This window comes from Trichomycterus rosablanca, chromosome 11 (genome assembly GCF_030014385.1).
Source record: "Trichomycterus rosablanca isolate fTriRos1 chromosome 11, fTriRos1.hap1, whole genome shotgun sequence".
Taxonomy (NCBI): Eukaryota; Metazoa; Chordata; class Actinopteri; order Siluriformes; family Trichomycteridae; genus Trichomycterus; species Trichomycterus rosablanca.
In genome coordinates, this window is record NC_085998.1 from 34845668 (window position 1) to 34873645 (window position 27978).

The following is a 27978-nucleotide window of genomic DNA, read 5'->3' on the forward strand; positions in this document are numbered from 1 at the left end:
AATAACATTTATTAAAAGATGGTTTTCAAATATAAAGGAAACATGACCAGTTGATTATTGGCTCAAATGCATGTAAATTAGGAAACAATACTGAACTAGCAAACAAATGCTTTTCTTACTCTAGCTTACTGCACTCAAAAACTGCTATTCACGTTCATGAAAAATGTATACATAAAACCAACAAAACTAGATCTAGTATTGCTTAATTGAGAGAGTGCACAAATATTGGGAATAAAATAACAAAAGCAAGCTCTGTACATCACACACAAACGCTGAAACAATGAACATACTGATAGTAATTAATATTGATTTTTTTCTTTAACATATTTTTTTCTCTTTTTGTTTGATCAACGGAATGCCTCGTGAGAATTTCTCACAATTCAAAGGCAAAACTGAACAGAGATATTTATTTTGGCTTACCAAAGCCATCCAGTGTCCCATTTTAAACTTGTAAAAATAAAAAAATAAATGTAAAAATTCTTTTGAGTGTTTTTTTTCAAAAATAATAGTAAGAAAGAAAAAAAAAAAAACTATTGCAAAAACTCTGGGTAGGTTCTGTAAATCTTGCCATGCAAGTTCAGCCTCAGTGAAGTGACGGCTGCATGTTTGTGTGCACATTTGTTCTTTCAACCTACTCGTCTGCTGCACATGTTCAGGGAGAAGTGGTTAAGCAAATACTGGTCGTGCCTACAAACAGGCAAAAGGAACATACGTGGTCACTTATTTCACATGAACACAGGGAGAAAAAAACACTAGGAAATTCCCACAAAATGCAGTCCAGTTGCCATGTCATGTGCCATGGACTCATCCACAAGCAATGAAAAGGCGTCTAGGTGGTTCTCTCCTGCTCATCCACCTCCTGTTTGGTTCTTCTTAGATTGCTTTTCATTTTGACAAATTCAGGTGTGTTCTCCTGCTCCTCCTCCATCTTCTGCTGCTCTAGTTCCAGCTACAGACAAAGAGAAACACTTAGAATTAATTATTTCATTCATTCACTTACTACCGCTTTATCCTGGTCATAGTAAAATGGAAACATCCCGAACAGATTGACAGTCCATCACAGGTTATTATACTATCACAAACATGATTGTGTGTGTGTGTGTGTGTGTGTGTGTTTACCTGTTCAAGTTTCTGTTGTCTCTTCATGAGCTCGATCTCAAAGTCTGAGGGCTTCTTGAGAGCCTCTTGTTCTGCCATTTGAGTTTTTAACACTTGGTCTCTCTTCCTCTTCTCCATCACCTTCTGCAGCTCTGGTTTGTTCTGTGGAGCCAGACCCCTACAAGAAAAGATAGAGTAATTAGAAAACACACTTAGACACACAAACATCGTGTTTGTGTAAAAATCTTTAAAACAGTAGTGTAAAAATTGTGTAAAAGCATTTACAATCTGTAATACTGTAGCTGGGTGTCCAGACTTTAGCACAATTACAGTTTTATATATTTTTTCTCAGATATATAGTAACTGTGCCTGTAACCTGTGTTTGTGGCAAATGTTATGTTTACTTTTTGAAAACATCAATTATCTAAATAAAATTACTATAATCAAATAATACAGATAATCAAACCCAGATCTGCAGGTCAACATCTCTCACCTCAGTATAACCAAAGCACAATATGAAGCAAAACTACCATCAACTTTGTGATCCACATATGCCACCCCCTGACTCCGGATTTGCAGAACCCGAGGGAGTCAATAATCTATTTTAAACTGTCATAATGTAAAAAGAACTTTGCCTAACATAACTAAAAACACACATTTTTAAGGCCATGTTAACAAAATGACATTGGGTAACATAAGCTTGTATTTGTGAAGCTGTAAGAAAAAATAAAGGATGTCTACAAACTGCATAACATATAATCCTTGATGCCAAGACTGCCATTGATCCGTGTCACTATGGCAACTCTGTTCCAGCAATCACTTAATTCATTATAGGTTACATAATATAAAGATCAAAATGCCCTTATATAATACTGAACTGCCACATGCAGCAAACTGTGATTGTGTGGCTGCATGACACTGAGAGAGAGAGGACCAGAGAGCAAAACAGAGACAGAGAGAGAAAGAGAGACAGACAGAAAGAGAGAGAGACAGACCGGGAGACACAGAGGTTTAATTAATTACAGAGGATCAGACTAGTATCAGAGCAAACAAAGATGTAACATTTCAATGACAATACGGCAGCTTTACTACACCAAGAATCTCCCAGTTATTTTATTTCATGGTCAGGGTCACAACAAATTCTGTTCCACCAGGAAACACTGGGCGCAAGGCAGGAATACCTTGGACAGAGAGCCAATCCACTTCAATCCACTTGGCTTCAGCCATCCTCACCCCAAGACATAACCAAATCATGTCAGTGTAGATGCCCGACCAGCTGATTGCACAGCGATTCGAACCTGGATCTCAGATCTCATAAAGCAACATAAAACATTTTAATGTTTTTCTTTGTTTTCCTGGCTCTCGAGTGATATATTTAGCATTTGAGATAGAGTGTGTGGTTGTTGTGGCAGGTATAACATGAGTATAAGAACGGTATTCAATGCAGAACTGGATGAAGAAAACAATCCACATTCTGTTTTCCCTAAAATAACTTTGATCATCATTAGTTGCAGCACTGAGAGTGCATGATACTACTACAGAACAAGTCAGTGCTGCTAAATCAGGCAACACCAAACACTATGTATGCCTAAATTAGGGCAGACTGAAGTCCTAATTTACTAAGAACCTAAATAATAAGTACTAATTTGTATGTAAAGCCAAAAAACTTCTCAGTAAGCATGTGCAGGGAAAGAGCAAGCAAATGACACCCAAGTAAATGGAAACTATGTTTTGCATAAGCTGATTGTTCTGGGTTCGGGGCAGCATTGGGAGGTCAGTGCACTCTCAATGCTGGTCCCATGCCCAGATAAAATTAATTAGAGTTGTGTCAGGCATCCCAGCATTAAAACTGTGCCAACTCAGTTAAATCAAAATGATCCGCAGTGGCGACCCCTAAATACGGGAGCAGCCGGAAAAAAAAAATGCAGGTGCACAAGTTTATTTGTTGGACTTTATTTTAAGAAAACTCATTACAATTTCTATTTCCTTGTCCTTAGAAATGTTGATAGTTTGGAGAGATCACTACATCCACAATAACTGATCCCATGGTTCAAAAGCAAATCAGCTTAGTACTTGTCATTCTGTTGTATTATCTGATACACAAACACTAACTACTTGAAATGACTTCCAGACTCATTAAATCTCAATGTCGCTAAATAAATGACTGTTTTTTTTTTACCTGGGAATGCAAAGTAGTCTGCATACTCATTAAGAAAAAAAGGGACATGTTTGTTCCCAAGTCAGAGGGCACGATCGACTACAAGACTGTCAGCGAATTAGCTTGCACATTATTGTACCATCAGTAAATTTTTACGCATACAAAACAATTTTTAACCAGGTTTTAAAACTCTACAGTGTATAATGATAAGAAGGTAAACATAGTGCAATTATGTAAGGACAAAGATCATCACAACAATGTGAAAATGACCTGTTGTGGATCATTAAAATTTCCCGTCTGGTTATATGATGTTATAAAATATGTCGTCTAACTACCCCCACAGAACTGTGCATTTTGAGACATACAGCAATTAAGAAGTCTCATATCAATACTAAACACTTTTCATAACTATACCTCCGCTTATATATTAAAGAACATCCAGACATAATTACATTTCACTGGTACATTTAGCTGACAGATGATCAAGTTTATACAAGCTGCATGGACTAAAATAGTGATAGAGCTTTCAGACTGTTGTCGGTGAACCAAAAGTTTGAATGTCAGATGTCAAATGTCAATTTTGCTGTTGTCTGGGGCTTAAGGTCAGAGAAAGCATAACCAGCTCTGCTTTCTCTCAGAGGGCATGTGTTAGCTTATGTATACACAATAGGTAAGTTATCACTCTCGTCTAATCATATGCAGGTGTCTTATAATATTACAAAATCATTATAAGGCTATTTAATTCAATTGGAATTCATTTGGAAGGCCAAATCAGGTCCAGAATCCCCACCCCAAGAGATAACCAATCATATCAGACGCCCAACCATCTGATAGCACAGAGATTCGAACCTGGATTCTTTTGAGCTAGCGTAATAGACTGCTGCAGCTCCCAAGCACGGCAGTGCTCACTATAAGGCTACAGCACCAAAATTACTAAAATCACTGTTTAATTCAATTGGAATTCATTTGGAAAGCCAAATCAGGTCCAGGATGTTTGAAATTTAATTAATAATTCTTATCACCTGACTGTCACTGTCAGCTAAAAGATAACTTCAGCTCTAGTAAATAATCAAAGCCAACAAGGAGTGGGTAGTTGACTCTCCTTAAATGATAGCTGCCCCCATTGTTAAAGTTCTAGTGCACATAAAAGTGGCCTTAAAGTGCCTGTCCTTTCATACAGCTGCTGATTACACAACTGTGCAGACTGAGAGAATATTCGGTACTAGAGGGAACAGGAAAGACCTTTATTACATAAACATCTGCAGCCCACTCCAATCTGTGATTTAATCCAACACAAAGCAAAATCTGCCTCCATCATTCTCATCCCACTGCCGAGGCAGAAACTCTCTTTTATAATACACACATAAATAGGAGAGAAGAGAAGAAAAAAACACAAAAAAAGGAGGGAGAGAAGAGAAGCAAGTGAGGCTGACTGGGTTTTCATCCAGCAGTGATGCTTGTAGGGATGCAGAGCACTGAACCGTTACATAAGCATACGGATTATGACGTGAGAAAGAGAGAATGAGGCTAATAGGAACACATTTTAGCCTTTTTCATAATTTTATTTCTGTGCTGAAGCAGTACATGCATCCATTCAGCTCAAAGGATTGAATTTGGAAGAATAGAAACGATACGTCAATGGATACGCAGCAGAAGTTACACACCATCAGACTTGTGATGCATGCCCGCATCGTGGGAGGCCCATTCAAATTAAAGTGACCTGCATGCAGTTTACGCCACAGAGGTTGCCATGTATTTTACAAGTGCTGCTTAGAGAAAATGAGTACTTTCGTTAAACCAGGCTGTCTTTGTTGAATCTTATGAATCAGTACTACTATAATACCAACAGCATAAAAGCATATACATATATTTTATGTAGTTTGGTGTTGGACTGTTGAATACAACTGGTCACTGCATTTATCATTTTTAAAAATGTCATTTTAATTGTCAGGATCGCGGCGGGTCCTGTTCCACCAAAAAACACTGGGCGCAAGGAATACCCTGGGCATCAATCCATCACGGGGCTTCAGCAACCCCCCAGTCTTTCCAGACAGAGCCAAGCACGTATATGCAGACGCCTGGTCGGCCGACAGCACTGCTGTGATTCGAACCCGGATGCAGTGGTAAATTAATGGTTTGAATCTCCAGCTGTGCAATCTAGGCGGTTGGCATGTACATACTGACATGATTGGATATGCCTGGGGATAGGGGGTGCAATGCATTGGCATTCTGTCTGGGCTGTGTTTCTGGGAAAGCTGGACCTACCATGACCCTGACCCAGATAAACTGGTGGTGAAACGAAGATGAAATGAAACACACACACACGATGTAACATGTACAATGAATCTAATGCTGCCGTTAAGTGTTATTCCAAAACTTTGAGTGTCTTATACATTATACCAAACATTAATTTAATTTAGCTTTTCTCCCCCAAAGTTTTCACCTTTAATCAATAGTATCCTGGTGTTGCTGTAATACTAATGATAATAAATGATACCATGAACACACCGAGATAAGTAGAAAGTACATAGTGCAGTTAATAGATTAAAAACAGATGTAAAAGGTAAAACACATTCCTAAAGCAACTCTGAAAGAATGAGAATCAATCTCCAGCATAATACAAAAGAGGGAAGTTTGAAGTGTGTGAAGCTTTACCTCTTTTGATTCATTAGAAGTTCTCGATGGAGGTCTTGGTGGTTTCTGGAGGTCATCACTGGGTTGATGAGTTTTTTGGGCTTGACAAGCTCATCACAGTCGCCATCGATGTAGTCCGGCTCAGCCATAACGCTCCGCACACGAGGCAGCAAAACCTCCGGAAACTCCGACTGGTCCAGTCCTGACAGAGGAAGAAAGAAAAGGATCAGATCACAGATTTGGGTTCTTGAACTAGAATCTGCCCATTTTACAAATAACACTCAGAAACAAGCATCTTAATGGGGTAGGAACTAGGGTTGCTCCATACCAAATCTGATACAGAATGACTAAAAACATTTTAAATCAATACTAATTTGATATGTGGCGCAGTGGTAAATTACACTGCCTCACTACCGCTTGGATCCAGGGTTAAATCCCCAGCGGTCCTATCAGATGGTCAGGCGTCTACATACAAACATGATCGACTATTGATTGGCGTCCTGTCTGTAGTGTGTTATTACATTGTGCCCAGGGATTCCAGGAAAACCAGACCCACCACAACACTGGCCAGGATAAAGCACTGGTAAATCATGCAAGTTAAAGAATGAATAATAACATCTAATACATCTTTACAGTAACCAATTCACTACAATAAAATATATCCAGCATTTTGGTCCAGTGTCAGTCCAGATACTGATCCTTTGCTACTTAGTCTTTTGAGGAAAATAACTGTGCAAGAACATAATAAAGTGTTAACTGAACACCTGTTACACATGGAGATCACATTTACATTCTTTGTACCTGTACTTTCATTTAAGATGTTTTTCAATTTGAATTATCTTGGAATAAAATCTTGGCAGTGGTAGTTCAAAGGTTTCGTTACTGGTCTAGTGATCAAAAAGTCACTGGTTCAAGCCCTACCACTACCAAGTTTCCACTGATGGACCCCTGAGCAAAGCTCTTAACCCTCACCTGCCATATTGTATTCAGTAACAATTGTACATCTCTTTGAATAAAAGCATTTGTTAAATGCCATAAAAGTAAATCCAGATTGGAGTTTCTCACCTGGCAGCACTGGGAACACTGCGTACCTGAACATGGTTGCCATGTCTCACAGAGCACAGAGAGCTCAGATAAGTACAGGAGAGAGAATAAAGCGGCTCTCTCTCGATCAGCAGCTGAGTGAATTATTCCAGCTTTTATTACTCACTCAGTCCAACACAACCAGGCTGAGTACCCGCCTCCATCCTCCAGCAACAACACACAGGGTTGCCAGATTGCTCAGTTTGCAGTGTTAAATTTATAACACACAAAACCAAAATTCTAATAAAAATAAATAAATAAACATATCGTGTTTAAACTCTTGTTAAAGTTGGGACATTTTGTAAAATGTAATAAAAAAAAAAGAATTTGAGATTCGCTGATTTTCTTGAACCTTTAACAGACGAAACCACAGCAAAAGATTGAGTGTTTAACTGACCAACTTAATAGTATTTTGTAAATATAAACAGATTTATAACTGATATCTGTAAGACAATCGAAAAAGGTTTACCTCTGTGTTAGCAGCTGCAGTTTTGTGAATATAGAATAATAGAATAATCAAATCTGACTCATATCTGTACAGTAACCAATTCACTACAATTAAATAATATACGGCAGTTTGGTCTAGTATCCGCCCAGATACTGATCCTTTGGTAGATACTTGATCTTTTGAGGTAAAGAATTGTATGTAAAAGTGACATAATTTAAGAACATAAAGTGTTAACTGACCACCTGTTACACATGGACAGAGCATTTACAATCCTTTGACTTGGGCTTTAATTAATTTTTTTCAATTTTAATTATTACATAGAAACGTCTAAAATATGTAAAATAAAAAAAAAAATAAAAAAAAAAAATAAAAAAAAAAATACACATTTTACTTTTCATTTCATTTTCATCAACAACACCTTTATCCTGATCAGGGTCATGGCCGATCTGATTCCACCAGGAAACACCGAGTAAAAGGCTGGAACACCTTAGACAGGGCGCCAGTTTAAAAATAGACACAATACAACCCTCACAAGGAAGTGAAGAATAAAATAACACATAACTACAACTTTGTTTTTGATTAGTGAGTGGATATGAGACAGTATGAGTAAAGCTGGAGCTGTTTTCAAGCAAAATGAAAGTCAGTCCAGGTAATGGGTCGGAATCCCCTTTATGAAAGAAAAGCAACAATCTTAAATGTGGCTCCCATTTGGCTTTAAATGTGTACTGAACCACATGGGTTTAAATATCACTGCCAACTCTGGAGAAATGAGAGGTGTAGTGTAAGACTGTAAGAAGCAACCCTAATGCACTTGTCTCTTGGTCAGTGTGTGGGGCTCGACTGTAATGAGTCATGATCTAATACTGATCCACACGCACAAAAAACCCACTCAAGATTCATCAGACTACACAGCAAAGACTTGCACAGGAAGGACAATCGATCCCTATCTTAATGTCCTTGCATGCCCAAACACTGTCCTCATCCTCACCCTGCATATTCCAACATTCATCAACAATGCTGCCACCCAATCCCTGCAAGCCCCACCAGAACCCTACTGCATAAAGACATTATACTTAGTCTCAATATAAACCTAATTTAGGCATCTAAATCAACATGCATTAAAGTGTTTATCAGTTCATTACTCCTCTACAAAGTTTTGAATGAAAGTGCCCACCAAAACTAAATTGCATTGAATAGTACATGTGCATTGTTGAAGGGTAAACTGTTATGTATTGTTTTTAGTTGTTTTAAGGCATGCTTATGAAGGGTAAACTGTTCAACAAAAAATTTAAACAAAAATATTTCAGTAGGATCCAACAAGCCATGTTTTGGCTGTAGTATTATAAACAAGGCAACCTACTTTGTGTGATGTGTGTGTGTGTGTGTGTGTGTGTGTGTGTGTGTGTGTGTGGTGAAAATGCTTGCAGGACTTTACTCCAGTACTTTCAAAGTCCAGGTTAAAATGTAAATCTCTTATCTGCGGTGCTTTTACTCATCGTGTGAATTACAACCCACTTCTAAACATGTGACATTCCACACTTTATACATTTACAAGCTCTACAGATCAGATCAATTACACAGTTTGTGTCTGTACAAGAGACTGGGACGAAGTATGGAGTGAGAGGTGCCCAAAACATTACACATTTTTTTTCGATAATAAATTATTTAATTATAACTATTCATAGAAAATGCTAATTAAAACAAAGTACTTCTTTTTCTTTAGTTGTTTGGCAAAACCTCCAGACAGCCTCTGTATTGCCCCCTCTATTTACATAAAATGGATCGGTTCGCCCTCAAACCAGGCATGATTGTTACCTAAGTGAACCAGTGAGAAGATTTACATTTACATTTTCAGCATTTAGCAGACACTTTTATCCAAAGCGACTTACGGTACTGACAGTATATGTACAGTCTAAGCAATTGGGGTTAAGAGCCTTGCTCAAGGAGCCAACAGTGGCAACCTGGCAGTGGTGGGGTTTGAACCAGCAATCTTCTGATTACTAGTCCAGTCCTTAACCAGCTGCCCTTGAAGAGGAGCAAAACAGAAAGAAATGAAACTAAAATGGAAGTGAAAGGAATTTTACTATTAAAAATACATTTACACTGTAAAACTAGCAGTCTTGCACCGAATAGTAATTTCCACTGTATGTTCCATGCATGTCTACACATTTGAGCTATTTTCAGAATTGGTGCAGCTTGGGGTGGCAGGGCTTAATATAATAGTCTTTTAATGGGCCTAAAATCCTTGACAGTACCCCTGACAAGACATATGACTGTGCATAAAGTGACAAAGTGCTGGTCAGTGTTCCATCACTTAGATGTAGTTTCAGACTTTGTCCACTAGATGGAGTAAAAACACCGGCTGGTTAAACCTTAACTAGTTCCTATCAACTCCTATCAATTCTGTCAGGGAAGCCTCCTCCTCAAGTTGCGCTTGCTGCCAAACATCACAAATAAGAGCCATTTATATTATCTCTCCTATCAGACATTTAATCCTGCTTTACAGAGATGACCTGGTGCTGCTGTCACCTACTGCACATGGCCTACAAGAGCACTTGAACTTGGCTGAGACACAGAGACCAGTTCACTCTAGGTAGCATCATACTAGATCACACAAGGCAATATACATCATGTACCTCAGCCTCATGATTACTGGAGGTTTCAGTACCATTGAAAGAAATGGCCAATATGCAATTAAAGGAAACTTTTTGAAACTTGTTATTCCATCTTAATCTGGTTCAGATTACTTGGTGGCATAATCCATTGTGCTACAGTGCATATAAAAAGTATACACATCCCTGATACTAGATGAATCATTCAGAACTTCTTTCACCTTCAGTGAGACCTGTAGTCTGTACAATTCAATTAAAAACATGTTTTGTTCCAAAATCGTCTGATATTTTTAACTGTTTATAATTTCCATCCACCTACAGAACAGGTTCAGTGTTGAAAAGTCAGTCTTGCTATTGAATAGGGCAGAATCAGAAACTCCGGGCTACTCAGAGGGGAAACACTGTGCACCCAGTGCAGGACAGGTGAAGTTTAAACTGAGTTGTACTTTCTTCTTTACTGTCTAAAGTGGTTTAAAAAAAAAACTCATTCAATACTGACCCAGAATTTATAAATACATGTCAATTAAAAAACTGAATGAGGACATAAACAGGTCAGTTGTAGTCTAGCGTTTAAGGTACTGGACTAGTAATCAAAAGGTCACTAGTTCAAGCCCCACTACTGCCAGGTTGCCACTGGTGGGCCCTTGAGCAAGGCCCTTAACCCTCAATTGCTTAGACTGTATATGGTCACAGTACTGTAAGTCGCTTTGGATAAAAGTAAATGCCAAAAATCTAAATATACATCGACTTCTTGATAATGCTTTGAACGCTACTCGGAAGGAAAGTTAAAGCCACTGAAATCTTTTTGTATTCTTCTCCTAACTTGTGCATTTTCATAACATTTTTACAAAAAACACCTTTCCACTACTAGTAGAGGAATACTCAAGGCACAACTAGAGGATTTTATTTTGATTTTATTTTAAAACCACTACAGCTGATGTCAGGTGTGAGCCAGCTAGTGTGGTGTGAGATCTGGAAGGTGATTGGTTGTACCTGAGCAAGTGTATAGTTGTTACTCTAATGACCTGGTTACCAAACTCTGTATTTTACTAATTAAAATATAATAATTTATCAGATTTTAAATTGTAATTTTTACTTTGATGATGAGGGTTATAGTGTGTAAATGCAGCTGGTAAAAGTTAGACTTTATTTTTATTTCTATGGTACGATGTAACAAAAGACGAGGACTTTGATGGGGTATGATGATTTTCTATATGCACTATATATTAATTATTGTAATAATAACTACTATTACAGGAGGAGACAAAATATACAAAAGAAAGCTACTCACATAAACAAGCATAAATCAGCAAAGATTCCATAAAAGAACAAGACTTGATGTTTATGGCACCGCCAGTCCCTTGTAATTATAGATGTTTCGTCTTTTTAAGATGGTAAGTGCATGTGGGGGTGTGAATGCTTGTTAAACATAGTCATTAAGCACACTAAAAGTGTTAAGACGTCAGTTTGGTCAAAACTTGCTGTCATGTAATTAAACGATGCATCTACACACACACACACACACACACACACACACACACACACACACACAGGTGAGGAAAAAAGTCACTCTTGCCTTTTTTAAGCTCTTGCTGTTGGTTTTGTGGTTAAACAAGCACGACGGAAGTTAAAAATCAAACATTTGTTTAAACTGTTTTGCTTAATTCCCTGTAGCATTTATGCCAAGATAAGACCTGCTGCGACAATGACCAGGATAAAACGGTTGATAAAAAGTAAATACATTTTTAAAAAAAATTTAAAAACAGCCTTGATATCATCAGGCCTTTTCTGATCTGAAACGTGACCATACTACTCCATATTAATATAACTTTTATTATATTAAAGCCAGTTAAACAACTTGTAAAGGTTAAACAGTCACAATATACAGGTCCTTCTCAAAAAATTAGCATATTGTGATAAAGTTCATTATTTTCCATAATGTAATGATAAAAATTAAACTTTCATATATTTTAGATTCATTGCACACCAACTGAAATATTTCAGGTCTTTTATTGTTTTAATACTGATGATTTTGGCATACAGCTCATGAAAACCCAAAATTCCTATCTCAAAAAATTTGCATATCATGAAAAGGTTCTCTAAACGAGCTATTAACCTAATCATCTGAATCAACGAATTAACTCTAAACACCTGCAAAAGATTCCTGAGGTTTTTAAAAACTCCCAGCCTGGTTCATTACTCAAAACTGCAATCATGGGTAAGACTGCCGACCTGACTGCTGTCCAGAAGGCCATCATTGACACCCTCAAGCAAGAGGGTAAGACACAGAAAGAAATTTCTGAACGAATAGGCTGTTCCCAGAGTGCTGTATCAAGGCACCTCAGTGGGAAGTCTGTGGGAAGGAAAAAGTGTGGCAGAAAACGCTGCACAACGAGAAGAGGTGACCGGACCCTGAGGAAGATTGTGGAGAAGGGCCGATTCCAGACCTTGGGGGACCTGCGGAAGCAGTGGACTGAGTCTGGAGTAGAAACATCCAGAGCCACCGTGCACAGGCGTGTGCAGGAAATGGGCTACAGGTGCCACATTCCCCAGGTCAAGCCACTTTTGAACCAGAAACAGCAGCACTGGACTGTTGCTCAGTGGTCCAAAGTACTGTTTTCGGATGAAAGCAAATTTTGCATGTCATTCGGAAATCAAGGTGCCAGAGTCTGGAGGAAGACTGGGGAGAAGGAAATGCCAAAATGCCTGAAGTCCAGTGTCAAGTACCCACAGTCAGTGATGGTCTGAGGTGCCATGTCAGCTGCTGGTGTTGGTCCACTGTGTTTTATCAAGGGCAGGGTCAATGCAGCTAGCTATCAGGAGATTTTGGAGCACTTCATGCTTCCATCTGCTGAAAAGCTTTATGGAGATGAAGATTTCATTTTTCAGCACGACCTGGCACCTGCTCACAGTGCCAAAACCACTGGTGAATGGTTTACTGACCATGGTATTACTGTGCTCAATTGGCCTGCCAACTCTCCTGACCTGAACCCCATAGAGAATCTGTGGGATATTGTGAAGAGAAAGTTGAGAGACACAAGACCCAACACTCTGGATGAGCTTAAGGCCGCTATCGAAGCATCCTGGGCCTCCATAACACCTCAGCAGTGCCACAGGCTGATTGCCTCCATGCCACGCCGCATTGAAGCAGTCATTTCTGCAAAAGGATTCCCGACCAAGTATTGAGTGCATAACTGAACATAATTATTTGAAGGTTGACTTTTTTTGTATTAAAAACACTTTTCTTTTATTGGTCGGATGAAATATGCTAATTTTTTGAGATAGGAATTTTGGGTTTTCATGAGCTGTATGCCAAAATCATCAGTATTAAAACAATAAAAGACCTGAAATATTTCAGTTGGTGTGCAATGAATCTAAAATATATGAAAGTTTAATTTTTATCATTACATTATGGAAAATAATGAACTTTATCACAATATGCTAATTTTTTGAGAAGGACCTGTATGCTTTTTCCATATTGCACAGCTTAAATCAACACATTTGGATTTTATGACCTGTAATATCAACACGCCAAACAAGGAAACCTGGAAAACCGTGTCATTTATCATCAACAGCTTCCTCCAGAGTCATGTACTCAACTAACACACGTCACACATTACCACCAGGTCCCAATAACAGGAAACAGACAGACAATCCTGAAAGATATAAAGCTTTTTTGTCCTTGCTGGTTAATTCCCTTTGCTGAGACAATCATGGACAAAGTGATCAAGGGTGAACAGGAGCAGCTGGCAGTCTATTGCACCATCTGACCCTTTGTCATTATCGCTGGACATACTTTTGACTCAGCAGGAAGTAAATGACCCGTTCCTTTCCTTCAAACCCCTTTTACTGGTTCCATCCGTCTGTCACTCTCACTTGTTTTACGGACCACCAGTTTCCTACACACGTGTCTATATGTTTGTCACGTCACACTCTTAACCTGGGTCATTAAGAGGGCGGTTTTAACACTAACAGTGCCAGCTTGAACAAGTCTTCTCTTAAGATCCCTCCAAAAAACCTACAAGCACCTCCCCCTCAGATAGCATCCATCCTCCCAAATCCTCCCCACCCATCTGCAATCCTCGTTCCTCCTTTTTATTCACTCAATTTACCACCCAGTTCACTCAAGTCTCTGAATTTGTATATAGTATTACTAAAAACAAATTTAATTATATACATACATACACCGATCAGCCATAACATTAAAACCACCTCCTTGTTTCTACACTCACTGTCAATGTTATCAGCTCCACTTACCATACAGAAGCACTTTGTAGTTCTACAATTACTGACTGTAGTCCATCTGTTTCTCTACATACTGTTTTAACCTGCTTTCACCCTGTTCTTTAATGGTCAGGACCACCACAGGACCACCACAGAGCAGGTATTATTTAGGTGGTGGATGATTCTCAGCACTGCAGTGACACTGACATGGTGGTGGTGTGTTAGTGTGTGTTGTGCTGGTATGAGTGGATCAGAGTTTTTAAATACTGTGTCCACTCACTGTCCACTCTATTAGACACTCCTACCTAGTTGGTCCACCTTGTAGATGTAAAGTCAGAGACGATCGCTCATCTATTGCTGCTGTTTGAGTTGGTCATCTTCTAGACCTTCATCAGTTGTCACAGGACGCTGCCCATGGGGCGCTGTTGGCTGGATATTTTTGGTTGGTGGACTATGCTCAGTCCAGCAGTGATGGTAAGGTGTTTAAAAACTTCATCAGCTCTGCTGTGTCTGATCCACTCATACCAGCACAACACCCGCTGAGAATGACCCACCACCCAAATAATACCTATTCTGTGGTGGTCCTGTGGGAGTCCTGACCTTTAAATAACAGCATGAAAGGGATGTTATTTACACAAACACACACACACACACAAATAATTCATATTATTGACACTATATACAAACAGACTTTCCTGCAATACTAAAATACAATAAACAATGTTCATCACTTACAGTGCATCAATTACATTCACAAGTACACTTACTGTCACATCCACAAGGACATGTGAACAAGCATATACAATTACCGAATATACAGAATACCCCAAATAACTACTGGTGTTTTTATTACAGCTTTTTGTGTGTTTCTGTGTTGCTCCAAAACATGACATCACTCCTTAAACATGAACATGTTACAGCATGCACGAGTCTGGGAACACAGTGTCTCTAGAGAGCGCAGCAAAGAGCCTAAACGAGGAACCAAACCGAGGAAGGAATAAAAGCAACATACATACGTACATCAATCTGCACTCCCCAGATACTCCAAATCAGAAAGAAATCGTGTTTAAAGACAGTAACCTCTTTATGAAAGAACAACGAGTCCTGATACTGATTTAGTATGACATACTCTGATAAATTAGTATTTATATTTGGTCCATGATACAAGGTCTACACTGACCTAAGCAATGTTCAAAATGTGACTGTAAAGGTAATGACTTTACTTAGATGTTTACTCATTCTTGACCAATATCACAGTTGTAGCCTAGTGGTTAAAGTACTGGACTAGTAATCCAAAGGTCGCTGGTTCAAGCCCCACCACTGCCAGGTTGCCACTGTTGGGCCCTTGAGCAAGGCCCTTAACCCTCAGTTGCTTAGACTGTATACTGTCACAGAACTGTAAGTCGCTTTGGATAAAAGTGTCTGCTAAATGCCTAAAATGTAAATGTAAATTAGGGAAACTAAAAATACATTTTGGACTCTATAAACTGATCTCTCAGAAATTCTTGTGTCTTTAGATACAAACATGTCATACACATCTCATAGTGCTCATTGTAAACATAGAAAAACTGTTAAGGAAGCAATAGTGCAGGGTCATGTCCCAAAAAATCGAGTTATCTTTAGGTTTGTTCTAATTGATTAGATATGAAGTCACTAGGTCTTGGCAAAGAACTAATCAGTTGTTTGCTGATACTATATAAAGCATCCAGAGCTCCAGTTTTTACATTGTTATGCCAATCTGAGATGCATTATTCCTCCTCCACATTACACTTTGAGCAACTTAAGACTTGAGCTTAAACCCAAGCCCAGTAACACCAGAACGGCGCTAAGCATCGCCTGATATTCATCGATTTTTGCCCAAACAAACCCATCATCACTGAGAATAATCTTGATTTCATCTGATCTGCCGGTATATCTACAAAAAGCTAACACCAAAGAAACTCAGTCATGATAGACCAGGCTGATCCTACACGTGTGTGATGCTGTCTGCCACCCTGTCTGAAATGTTATTTGGTTCCTGAGATGTAAGAGCCAGGACATTACAAAGTTACCTTTATGACAAAAGTGCAGACTTAGCATTACTTCCACAGTCATTTGCTAAGCTGCACCCATTCTCACATTCATGTTTAAAGTCTCGTTTCACACCAGCAAGGACACATTTAGTCATTTTAGGGCCCTAAGCAAAATACAGGAATGCAGACATTCTTTACCACATGTTGTACAGGCACGTTAAGGGAAAACCATGATAAATACATGTCTGCTTAGCCTTTTCTGGCCTCTTTCCTAAGTGAAAAAGGTCGGATTTGATGTGTGCCTTATTACACATTTTTTGCTTTTCTACATTTCTCTACAGTAGTGGAGCACAGTGGCATGCTGCTTGACCCTGATCAGTATGAAGCAGTTGATAAAGGTGAATAAATGCATACTCCACCTGAATTACTTAAACTGTTGTTTGACTACTTTTTCTTTGTCTAAACTTTAGTCTGTTGCTTGACTGCTTGTCTTGCTCATACTAGTCTGTCTGCATTATAATAACAGAGATCATTGCAACCCATTCAGTGTGTTGAAGCGAGGATCATACACCGGCTGTGGTTACACTGAGGTTACCTAAAAGAACAGGTGCAAAAGCAAATGCATATATTGAAACCAGATGGCAGTCACAAACACATGACTAACTCGATCGTAACTTGACACAATGCAGAACTGTAGCATTTAAGTTTATCCTCAGTACAACACAATAATTCTATAATTATTTCTCCTTAATCGACTTTAAGCTTTCCTGCTGTTACTCCACTATGCTAATGACTTAAATGAACCATTTTGAATACGTCAGTCCTCATTGGCTTCTTTTTACATAGCAGCCATTGTGAAGATCGTTACAAATTTGTTTTAGACCCCTGTGCCAGACCTTAGCCCCTGGAATGTTCTTACACTTCCCCTGTATAGGGGAACACCACACACTACACATCCCCTGTATAGTAAATTAGTCTATGACAAGAGAAGCATATAAAGATGCAGTTAGTACCAGACTTAAGGAAAACCAATATGAAGGATCATTCTAGGCCACTAGAACAGCTTTTATGCACCTTGGTCGAGATCTCAGAAGTCTGTAATACTGCAATGGTAATGATCTAACACATCTGTACAAAAGTCTTTGGTGGTCAGTTGGGATTAGATTTGATGACACTGAAGGCCATAGTATTTGATTTGCATCATCAGACATTGACACACACTTATCGTTTCAATTATGACAATTCACAATTATTTATCTATACACAGATGCCACTTTAGCTGCCTTTTTTTAGTCGCCAGTTCAACCACAGTCTTTCTGACTGAAGCTCCTGCCACTCTTACTCCAATAACAAAGTCACTTAATGATGATGATTATTACTGTTATTGCACCGATAGTTCACAGGGCAGGACATTCTCTCCCACTATATACAAACATGGAATGATGGTTTAACCTAACAGGACAGTAACCTCATAAATGTTATCAAGACTCAGAAATTCATGGAGTGCAGCGTTGTTTGCATTTGTGTAAATCCAGGAGCAACATCTGAATAGACTGAATAGCATTGAAACCAACGACCCAGTCGATTTACGTCATGGCGCAGGAATGTGATGAACCTGCAGAGACTGTCTATTGTGCTATACACAGCAGCGCAAACAGCAGTCCTGTCAGAGGTGAGCAAACAAAGACTCACAAATACACACATCAATGAGGGTTGTGGTGTAGATTACATTAGAATCTTTACAGACCTAAATAAACATTATTAGTCTATTACATCCAACTTTCCACTGCCTTAATGCACAAATTCCACTGCCTTAAATGAAAATAGCAAATCTTCTATTTCTTCGAGTTACTACCGAGTTCTTACCAGTTAAGCATTACCAACTTTCCAATGGATCCCATTAAAATAGATAAAATATCCCACTATGTTTATATATTCATGCTTTGATGCCATTTTTCTATTAATATTTCTGCAACGCTTCACACCAACAAAACTTTCTCATTAAGACCAAAGAATTGTTTTTTGATAAATCTTAGCCATCATTAAAGATTATTAACATGACCACAGGGAACTCGGTGCCCTGTTATGGTAGCCCAACACCGCTGAGATTCGAACATTGGTTATCGACCAGCCGAGCGACAACACAGACATGATTGGCCAAAGCCCTGTGATGTATTGCATATCATGTCCAGAATATTCCTGCCTTGCGTCCAGTGTTTCTTTGTGGAACAGGACCTGTCATGACTACAGCAGTCAATGCAAATGAACCAAAACCCAATCAGCAAACATGTCAGCAAACACGGCCACACATCATTTATCAGTGACAGTTCTTGATTTACAGCTACAAAAAGCAGATCAACCAGCATAACATGTAAATCAGACGTAACGTACTTTCTCAAAGAGGCCAGAAAACATTCCATTCCAGGGAGAGTTGGGAAAGCTTGCAGCCAGCAATAAACCTGCGTCAGGATCAACACACAGCAGTTTGTGTGACGTGCTGCCTCGCCATGAGGCTTTTGTTCCACTGTTCACAAGGTCTGTACCACTGTGTTCAAAGCTTTAAAACACTTTTAAATATAAAGGTCAGGGGTTACAGCAACTGCTTAGAAAGGGTCAGGTGTGAGTAAGAGTATGTATGTCCACTGTAGCAGCTGTGACTTGTAGAACAAAGACCGCAGTATAGCCAACATACAGATTCTACTCAGCTGTGCACAGCAACTGCTGGGTCACATGTGAAGCTTTAGGGTCTATATGAGCTGCTCATGTGCATCAATGATGGAAGAAAAAGATGTCCAGTAAGCAACAAGATGTTTACTTCATTTTTACCAACCGCTTTGTCCGGGTTAGGGTTGTGACAGGTCTGGTTTCACTGGGAAACACTGGATACAAGGTAGGAATACCCCAGACAGGGCACCAATACATCAGAGGGCTTAAGCCATCAGACCCCATACATCATTCAGACCAACCAAGCCAGTGTAAATTACCGGTCAGTTGATAGCACCGCAATGACTTCAGGTTTGGTGAAGAGCTACTGTGGCTAAAACTGCAGATAATTTTAATACTGACGATGACGTTAATGTCTCACAACACACAGTGCATCAAAACCTTCCGTGTACGGGATAGCATTGTATCAGGCTTGTCAAAATGCCTATGCTAAAGGTGGATTCACATAAGAAACAGCAAAACCGCGAGCCTCGGCGCAAGTCGTCGCTTTGCTTAGCGCTTGGCTTGAGCAGTGCCGTCAAACGTCATCAATATGCACCAAGAAACGAATATGCATTTGTGAAATAACCGTCAAATTCACTCTGAAATCGTCCACATGTATATATGCTTACTTGAATTTTTCTCCTGTTTCACTTTTAAACTTGTGTTATAGCTCGGGGTTCTGAGAGCTGAGAAATTGTGAGAATCAGCTTTTACGAGAGTCTAAAATGTTTACTGTCAAAAAAGCTTAACATGGTTTAATGAACTAAAAGAACGACACAGGAACACTAAACTTCTCTAAACTTCTTATTGCTGGTTATATTGTCTCCACTAACTGAATTCCTTGGTCTTTGTTTTAATACAGTAAGTCACGTTAAGCTTTGTTCGTACTGCCTGCGTCGCTTTTACTACGTCATATCAAACAGTTCGACTCATTGGAGGGGCTTTGAAAAGTTCAGCAGCAAACTGGGTCACTCCTGTCCACCACTGACAATACCTACAATGGGCACTCAGACATCAGAACTGGACATGGCATCGTGTGGATTGTTTACCTGTGAAACAGATGGCACCAGTTTGCACTAAAAGTTGATGCATCTCCAACATACTAAAGTTGAAGGACTGTCTGGTAGCAAGACTCCTCCAATGTTAGCAACAAAGATATCTGCGAATTAATTACTAAGTGGACGTCCCACACATAATATACACTTCACTCCACAGTACTACAGCCTCATGTTCACATATACGCAGAATACTTGTGTAAGTCTAATGGCTCAAACGCGGAATGATTTAAATAACATGAATCATTGCATTACCACAACCCAAATCTTCTTAATCTCACTTCCTTTTTTCACAGCTGAAACTATTATTTATTTGCAAAGAGATGATCTCCGGCTAATACAGAGCAGATTAAAAAGCCTTCTGTCAGTCTGGATTTGACCATATTAGACACTGTGCACGTCCTGTAGGAATCCTGTAATACTTCATGTAGAACGTGATCTCCCCCGCCTTCGTGTTTTTTTCCTCTGCTTTTCTCCGGCCCCTCACAGCGGTGGTCCCGGAGTGGGCACAGGCTTGCACTTCTTTGTTTGGAGAAAAACAAAAACAAAAACAACCAAGCTAGCAACACTACTGGTGAAATATTGAAAATTCATAGTAAATTCGACACGTTTAAGGTTTGGGAATTATTCATATTTGAACAAAAATAATCTCCTGCTGCTTTTTAAAGCTCTTGGAAGAACAGATTAGCTTTTGGCATGCAGATGTCTGACAGATGTAAACATTTCCCTTTAACTATTAGAGGTGCTTATGGTGGTGCTTTTTCTTTCCATATTATTTCATTTTTATGTTTTACCACTGCTTTATCCTGGTCAGGGTCACAGTGGGTTTCATTTCCAAAGAATGAACCCCTACCCAAACACAGCCAATCATGTCTGTATGTAGACGCCCAGATAATAGCACCGCTGATTCCAAACCGGGTGGCACGGTGGCTAGGTGGGTAGCACCTCACAGCAAGAAGGTTGGATCCCCAGGCGGGGCGGTCCGGGTCCTTTCTGTGCGGAGTTTGCATGTTCTCCCCGTGTCTGCGTTGGTTTCCTCCCACAGTCCAAAAACATGCAGTCAGGTTAATTGGAGACACTGAATTGCCCTATAGGTGAATGGGTGTGTGTATATGTGTGTGTGTATGTGTGTCTGCACTGTGATGGACTGGCGCCCTGTCCAGGGTGTTACTGTGTGCCTTGTGCCCATTGAAAAGCTGGGAAAGGCTCCAGCAACCCCGACCCTAATTGGATAAGCGGTTAGGAAAGTGAGTGAGTGATTCCAAACCTGGATCCCCGAGGTAGTGTGGAGTTTTTTAATTATGCGAATGTTAGTCTGGTGACCTGATTAAGGTCTTCCATCGACGTGTCAGGGGAACTATAATACTGCCAAGGCTTGGATATGTGAATGAGAAAATCAAATTTGTTCTCCAACAATGCAAACATAATTCTTATTTATTCCAATTCCAAAACCCATGGATGCTGAGGCCACAACACAAACTCATGGAAACCAGAAAGATAGAATAGAAACAAACTCCTTGTGCTTTACAACACACAGAGATACACAATCATACTTTTATATCAGAAAGAAGTAGATGCTGTATGTTTTTTGATTGTCTGCTTGGATTTTTATGCCACGTTTAACACGTTTGTGTCATTTTATGGCATGATCAGTATTATGTTTGAGTCTGCTTATTGTACCTTGTCTTTATATGCATGATTTTTGTAGTCACATCACCTAAAATTATCACTTTAGTTTATAAGTACCAAACATGCAGAAAAAGAGTGAGAATGTAAGAGAGAATTGAACACTGAACCACAAGAGGAAGCAGGAAATACATGAACATACAGAGGCATCAAAGTTCTGACACCAGTGTGAACTGCATAAAAAAGCAACAGTGCTATAAAGCAAACGTTATTCTAAATAGGTTTTCGGACATCCGTTCAGATCTAAAAATGTTTTTTGAACGTAGTTCTGAAATGTGCATATCATCCATGGCAATGTGGGCGGCTTGGTGCCACACAGCTTGTGGTGTGGGCGAGTGTAAATAAGTGATGGACTATAGACTCTGCCACCCAGTTTTAAAGGTATAGACTTACCACAAACCTGACCAAAAAAAAGCAGTTACTGGAGGTTAATAAACACGTGACTTTGCGTCCTCAGTCTGAACAGTCACACAGGAATTCATCGGACTGTTTGTTCTAGTTTCATGGCGGTGAGAATCCATGTCAGGTGTGGAAAAACTTTGCATATGTGGGTCAGTTCAGGAGCAGCACCTGTTTAGATTCTAGAACAGGCCACATTACACTGAGCAGTGGCAGAGCTGGGATTCAAAACCGCAACCTTCCGATTGATAGCCTAAAGCTCTACCCACTAGGCTACCACTGTTACCAATGACAAATTAGATATTAGAATTACAGTGTTTTACTTTTAGCTACATAAAAACTGCCAACACACATATTTAAGCAAACATATTGATTAAAATGAATTCCACTTCAGTCTTAATGTACACAATTATAGTAACAGACAAACTGTTCTGTTTACTTAGCAAGTACACACAGATCTACAGTCAGACTTCCGCATCTCCAGAATGTGCAGTATGGACAGAATCCAGTGAGAACCGCAGCAGTGTGCTGACTCACCGGAGTGTTTGTGTTGGGAGCTGGGAGTATGAAGCAAGGATTCCCCACCCATCACAGACTCATGGGCACAGCTAAAGCACCATCCTACCCATTACCCTAAAAAGTGCCAGCCTTTCAAATGTTTTATTAGCCCTTTCACACGCAAAGGTCATTTAAATACCAGGTTACCTTTACCAGTAATGGCCCGGCTTTGCATTTTCCACTCATGCATGCCTGACACTACAATTTAACAGGTTGTTCCTCTTTACATATAAAAGACACGGTACACCTGCTCTAATGAAGAAAAAAACAAAAAACAAAAGCTTACATACAATATACTCATTTATTGTAACAAAAATGTTACATTCTGTAAAACAAAAAACGTATGGTGCTCTGGAAATACATTACTTTTATTGGAAACCCTAAAGCTAAACTCTTCAAATGAATATGTACATACACATTTCAATGTACACTTACTGCAGCTATTTGTACAAATGACAAACTTGAAAGTGTTAACATAGCTGGTTGAGCTAGTTGACGAAGTCAGCAAAGTTGGCAAAGTCTGTAACACGACAATGTTTGAAGAGAATAAGTAGCAAATGCACACAAGTAGTGAAGCATTGAGGTGCCAGAAAATTAGGAGTCGAGCACTGAGGAATTCACTTAATTACTGCCTTTTTACTTGATTTTTTTTTTAGAAGAAACTATTTACTGCTTTTAATGTACCAAAATGTGAAATTAAATGAGGTCTTATTGTACTGTACTATACTGTTTTAAGTTTTAGTGCAGGAACATCCAGGAACTGACTGTTGTTCTCTTAAATAAATAACCATGCTAAAAAGGGCAGCACGGTGGCTAAGTGGGTAGCACTGTCGCCTCACAGAAAGAATGTCCTGGTCCTTTCTGTGTGGAGTTTGCATGTTCTCCCCGTGTCTGCGTGGGTTTACTCCGGGAGCTCCGGTTTCCTCCCACAGTCCAAAGAGAAGCAAGTGAGGTGAATTGGAGATACAAAATTGTCCATGACTGTGTTTGATATAACCTTGTGAACTGATAAATCTTGTGTTACGAGTAACTACCGTTTCTGTCATGAATGTAACCAAAAGTGTGTAAAACATGACCTTAAAATCCTAATAAACAAACAAACATACTAAATAGTGTGTACAATCTGTACACTAGCAATGGTGCCAAACAAACTACAGTAAGTAGGGTTTGTGGATTGAGGTGCAGCTAATGCAAACATTGTTTGCATTCACTCATTGTTGTCGTGTTACATACTAATCACCGTTAATTATTTGGTAAGTTGGAAATACAAGCTGTATTTATTAAATATGCAATAAAACTCATTAAATGTGTGCTAATAAATGAATTATCCACACTGATACTAAAACTGTCGATCAGAGACAACAAAGTCTAGTTTTCTGCATCTACGTTTGGTCCAAACACACAACTGATATGAAGGTGCAGAGTATCCAAAAAGCTAAACCGAAGTGATGTTATGGCAGAGTAAAATAGAAAAAAAGGTAATTTTAAAGACATGAGACAAAGCTGATGTGCACACAGGGCTACAAGTGTAGAAACCACCTAAAGGCATATGTGGAAATTGGCATGCTGGTAAATACGTCATATGACAAGAGTTCTTGAGTATTGAGACACTTAAGTAAACACCAAATACCTGTACAGTTTGTTTGTTTATTAGAATTTTAACGTCATGTTTTACACTTTGGTTACATTCATGACAGAAACGGTAGTTATTTGTTACACAAGGTTCATCAGTTCACAAAGTTAATGTCACACACAGTCATGGACAATTTTGTATCTCCAATTCACCTCACTTGCATGTCTTTGGACTGTGGGAGGAAACCGGAGCTCCTGGAGGAAACCCACACAAACACGGGGAGAACTTGCAAACTCCACATAGAAAGACCCGAACTGCCCCACCTGGGGATCGAACCCAGGACCTTCTTTCTGTGAGGCGACAAATACCAGTACAGGTGGAGGGTAAGTTAACACCTGTGTAGATCTGAATTATTTCATTTGGCTGCTCCCGTTACGGTTCACCACAGTGGAATACTCATCATTTATTTTGGCACAGTTTTGAAGCCGCATGCCCTTCCTGACACAACCCTCCTATTTTTCCAGGCTTGGGACTGGCACTAAAGGTGCACCGATGTTCCCCCTCTCCCCCCAATGGCCAAGTTCACATAATGCCATGGACATTCTGTATTTGAGAGTCCAGTTTGGGATTTGAACCCCCAGAACTTAAGCACTGCCGTTACCAGCTGTGTGGCTCATACTATTGAGCCACATGAGCTCACTCTATGTAGATATAATGTGCATGTATTATTAACACAGTGTTTTAATTACTATAGACACCATTACCATAGCCATCCAAACTGTTAACTTTAATAATTCCAAGATAAAAGTGCACACCTAAAAGAAAACCCTTCTTTTCTTTCACAATGAGACCTAACAGAGCTAACTGTATAAGTGACCATTTACTGAGTCATAATACTAGTGTATCACACAAGCTGTTTCTAAGTGAGTCAGAAACCACATCATCTCACCCACTGTGGTAAGGCAAGCAAAAAGCATGGTATGACTAAAAACAGATAGTTTATATGACAATGTAAGTTACATTAAACACTTCTATTATGTAAAAGGAAAATAATCCCAAATCAGTGATCTGTCATATTCAGGACTTGAGATTGCACAAAGATGATCAATTTTCCCACCCACTCCCAACTTCCCACAGGAAAGAAAACGACATGGCTTACTCATTCACATTTCCATTTTCTTTTTTCTTTTTTTGTATTGAGTCAAGCACACAAAGAAAAAAAAAGGACGAAATAGACACAAGAGGGGAAAAAATAGAAGGGGGGTGGAGAACTAGTTCAAAGATCACAAAACAGATGTAAGGCATTCTGCAAAAAACTCTCCAAATAACAAACACATGTGGATCTACCCCTCCCTACTCTCAGTGTCACTCTGGCTACATGTGCGCACACTGTGCTGCTGTCTTACACACTATGACAACACCGCTGCAGACGACAGTACTATCACAGTCACATGATGACTTTATAAGCACTCAGATTTTACTCTACAATTATTTTCTTTTACTTTTCTGAACCGGACCTTTAGCTGAGAACAGCAGTAGTTTTTATTCTCTGGAATCTAGTAAAGTTTCAAGTATCTAAGACGACAAACAAAAACACTGACCACACACACTTACTGTCATACTTTGCAGATGACTTGACATGGTGTGAATCACAAACAGCAGGACAATACATCAGACTAAAATCTCAGCACAACTTTCTGGGAACAGCACGGTCAGTACTATTATATGAAGCAAGGTATTAAAAGTACATCCAAACATGGACTGGTCCAACAATTATGATAGAGTTATGAGTTGTTTAAATTCCATTTTAAACTCAGACCTCAAGCCTCTGACCCCTACTGACATTCTGGCATTAACTAATCTTGTTTTCTGCAGTTCTGTAATGGAATACATTAAATGTGTAATGGGTGGCAGCTTTAGAAAGTTTGTGTTATTATTATAAAACTGTGCTGGTCAGCATAACACAAGTTGAAAATATGAAAACTGTCAGTGGATGGAACTGAAAAACGTTAAAGCCAGCCAGTATTGGCCTCATTACCAATAATTATTTGTATTTACAATATGTTATTAAAAGCTTTTTCCACTTTTGAGGTATACCTTGTTGTTCAAGTTTGTTTAGCTGTATGTTAAGGAAGCACTGTGATGCAGCAGGTAGTTTGTGTGATACAGCTCTGATATGTGTCTATGCAAGACACTGTAAAAATGTACTTTTTAACATCCTTACACCATGCTAACTAATATTGTCCAGTCTAACCTTGACAGTTATGTTTTCTATATTGGTGGAAGTGCTATTGACCTTGTAAACTGCATAACAATGGCCAGCTGTGATCTAAAAACAGACCTAAAATAAAGTTTAAGGAAATTAGAATTTAGAGGTTGTTTTAATGACTGTGATCCTTCTAAATAGCTATTAAAATAGTTGCTGTATCTCTGTAGTACAGACAACACAACACAGTATATTAGCACTCAAAAATTGCACCATTTTTTGACTGATGTTGATGCTAAATCAAAAATGGTACTTTATGAATTTATATACTTCTTATATCTTTACATTTATAGCAAATGTAGTAATTTGTAAGTAAGTGAATGCCCAGGTGTGTGTTGCCCTGTGATGGATTGGCACTCTGTCCAGTGTCTAGTTCTGCCTAGCACCAAAGCCACTGCAAATGTAACCATAATGTATTTATTTATAAGAATTTTAACGTCATGTTTTACACACTTTGGTTACATTCATTACAGAAACGGTATTTACTTTACATTTAAGTTTAACGTCAACACAGTTATGGACAATTTAGTGTCTTCAGTTAACCTGACTGCACGTCTTTGGACTGTGGAAGGAAACCGGAGCTCCCGGAGGAAACCCACGCAGACACGGGGAGAACATGCAAACTCCACACGGAAAGGAGTCAGACCGCCCCACCGGGGGATCGAACCCAGAACCTTCTTGCTGTGAGGCGACAGTGCTACCCACCAAGCCACGATGCTACCCCCACTGCAAATTTAACCAGAATAAAGCTGTTATGAATAAACTGATGTATATGTGGTTAGATTGGTTGCATAATCTGATATTTTCAGTGTAAAGTTTGGAATGTGAATTAAGAAAAAAGGTACATATCTTGATGAACATAAGAGTTTGTGTATGTAAATATCATGCATGTGTGGAATTATTTCAAAGACAAATAACACCACAATGACTGACTAATAGAGATTAGTAATACAGATTAGTACTCAAGCATAGTTAATATTAAATTGGCTAATGTATCAGGCTAAAGGTTCATTTAAAGCATCTGGTTTAAAAGGCAAACCTGTGATTTGACTAATCCAAAGCTTGAACATCATCCAGTGAAACCACAACAATGTAGCAACAATAGCAACAATAGCAAACGCTGGTAAAGACTTCAAACAACCAAACCACTCACACTTAACTCTTCTTTACAAGCTTTGCTTCATTGTTCCAGTCACAAACACACACAAAAAAATACAAAACCAAAACAAAAGACTGTTCCGCTGTTTGTATTTCCACTGTCCCGGTACAAACTCGTTAAGCAGCAGCAGCAACATCACTCACCATGGTCAGCATAATAAAAGTGACTTTAAACCTACCTTAAATCAACTTTAAATCACAGCTAGTGTTGAGGAGGGAGGAGAAGGTGCTGGCGCCGGAGGAACATGGGTTTGTTTGGGGTTTTTCTCAGGCACTTCAGCGCTCTAGGTGTGTCTGCTGTCAGTAAA

General features: G+C 39.1%; 1 protein-coding gene across 1 annotated transcript; it reads right to left on the reverse strand.

The window, feature by feature from the left end:
- fam107b (family with sequence similarity 107 member B) lies at positions 1-27969 on the reverse strand. Its single transcript, XM_063004802.1, has 4 exons — positions 27850-27969; positions 5912-6092; positions 1120-1276; positions 1-949 (listed from the first exon to the last, which is right to left on the reverse strand). The coding sequence occupies exons 2-4, from the start codon at positions 6037-6039 to the stop codon at positions 830-832; spliced, it is 405 nt and encodes a 134-aa protein (XP_062860872.1). The 5' UTR covers positions 6040-6092; positions 27850-27969; the 3' UTR covers positions 1-829.
- Between the last annotated feature and the right edge of the window lie 9 nt (positions 27970-27978).

What these genes read in the sequence shown, in the direction of transcription:
- fam107b (XM_063004802.1), bottom strand. Translation starts at nt 6,039, where the DNA reads ATGGCTGAGCCGGACTACATCGATGGCGACTGTGATGAGCTTGTCAAG. An exon ending in CTTCTAATGAATCAAAAGAG is followed by an intron (nt 1,277 to 5,911) that starts GTAAAGCTTCAC and finishes CTTTTCTTGTAG; the next exon opens with GGGTCTGGCTCCACAGAACA. An exon ending in GACAACAGAAACTTGAACAG is followed by an intron (nt 950 to 1,119) that starts GTAAACACACAC and finishes CTTTGTCTGTAG; the next exon opens with CTGGAACTAGAGCAGCAGAA.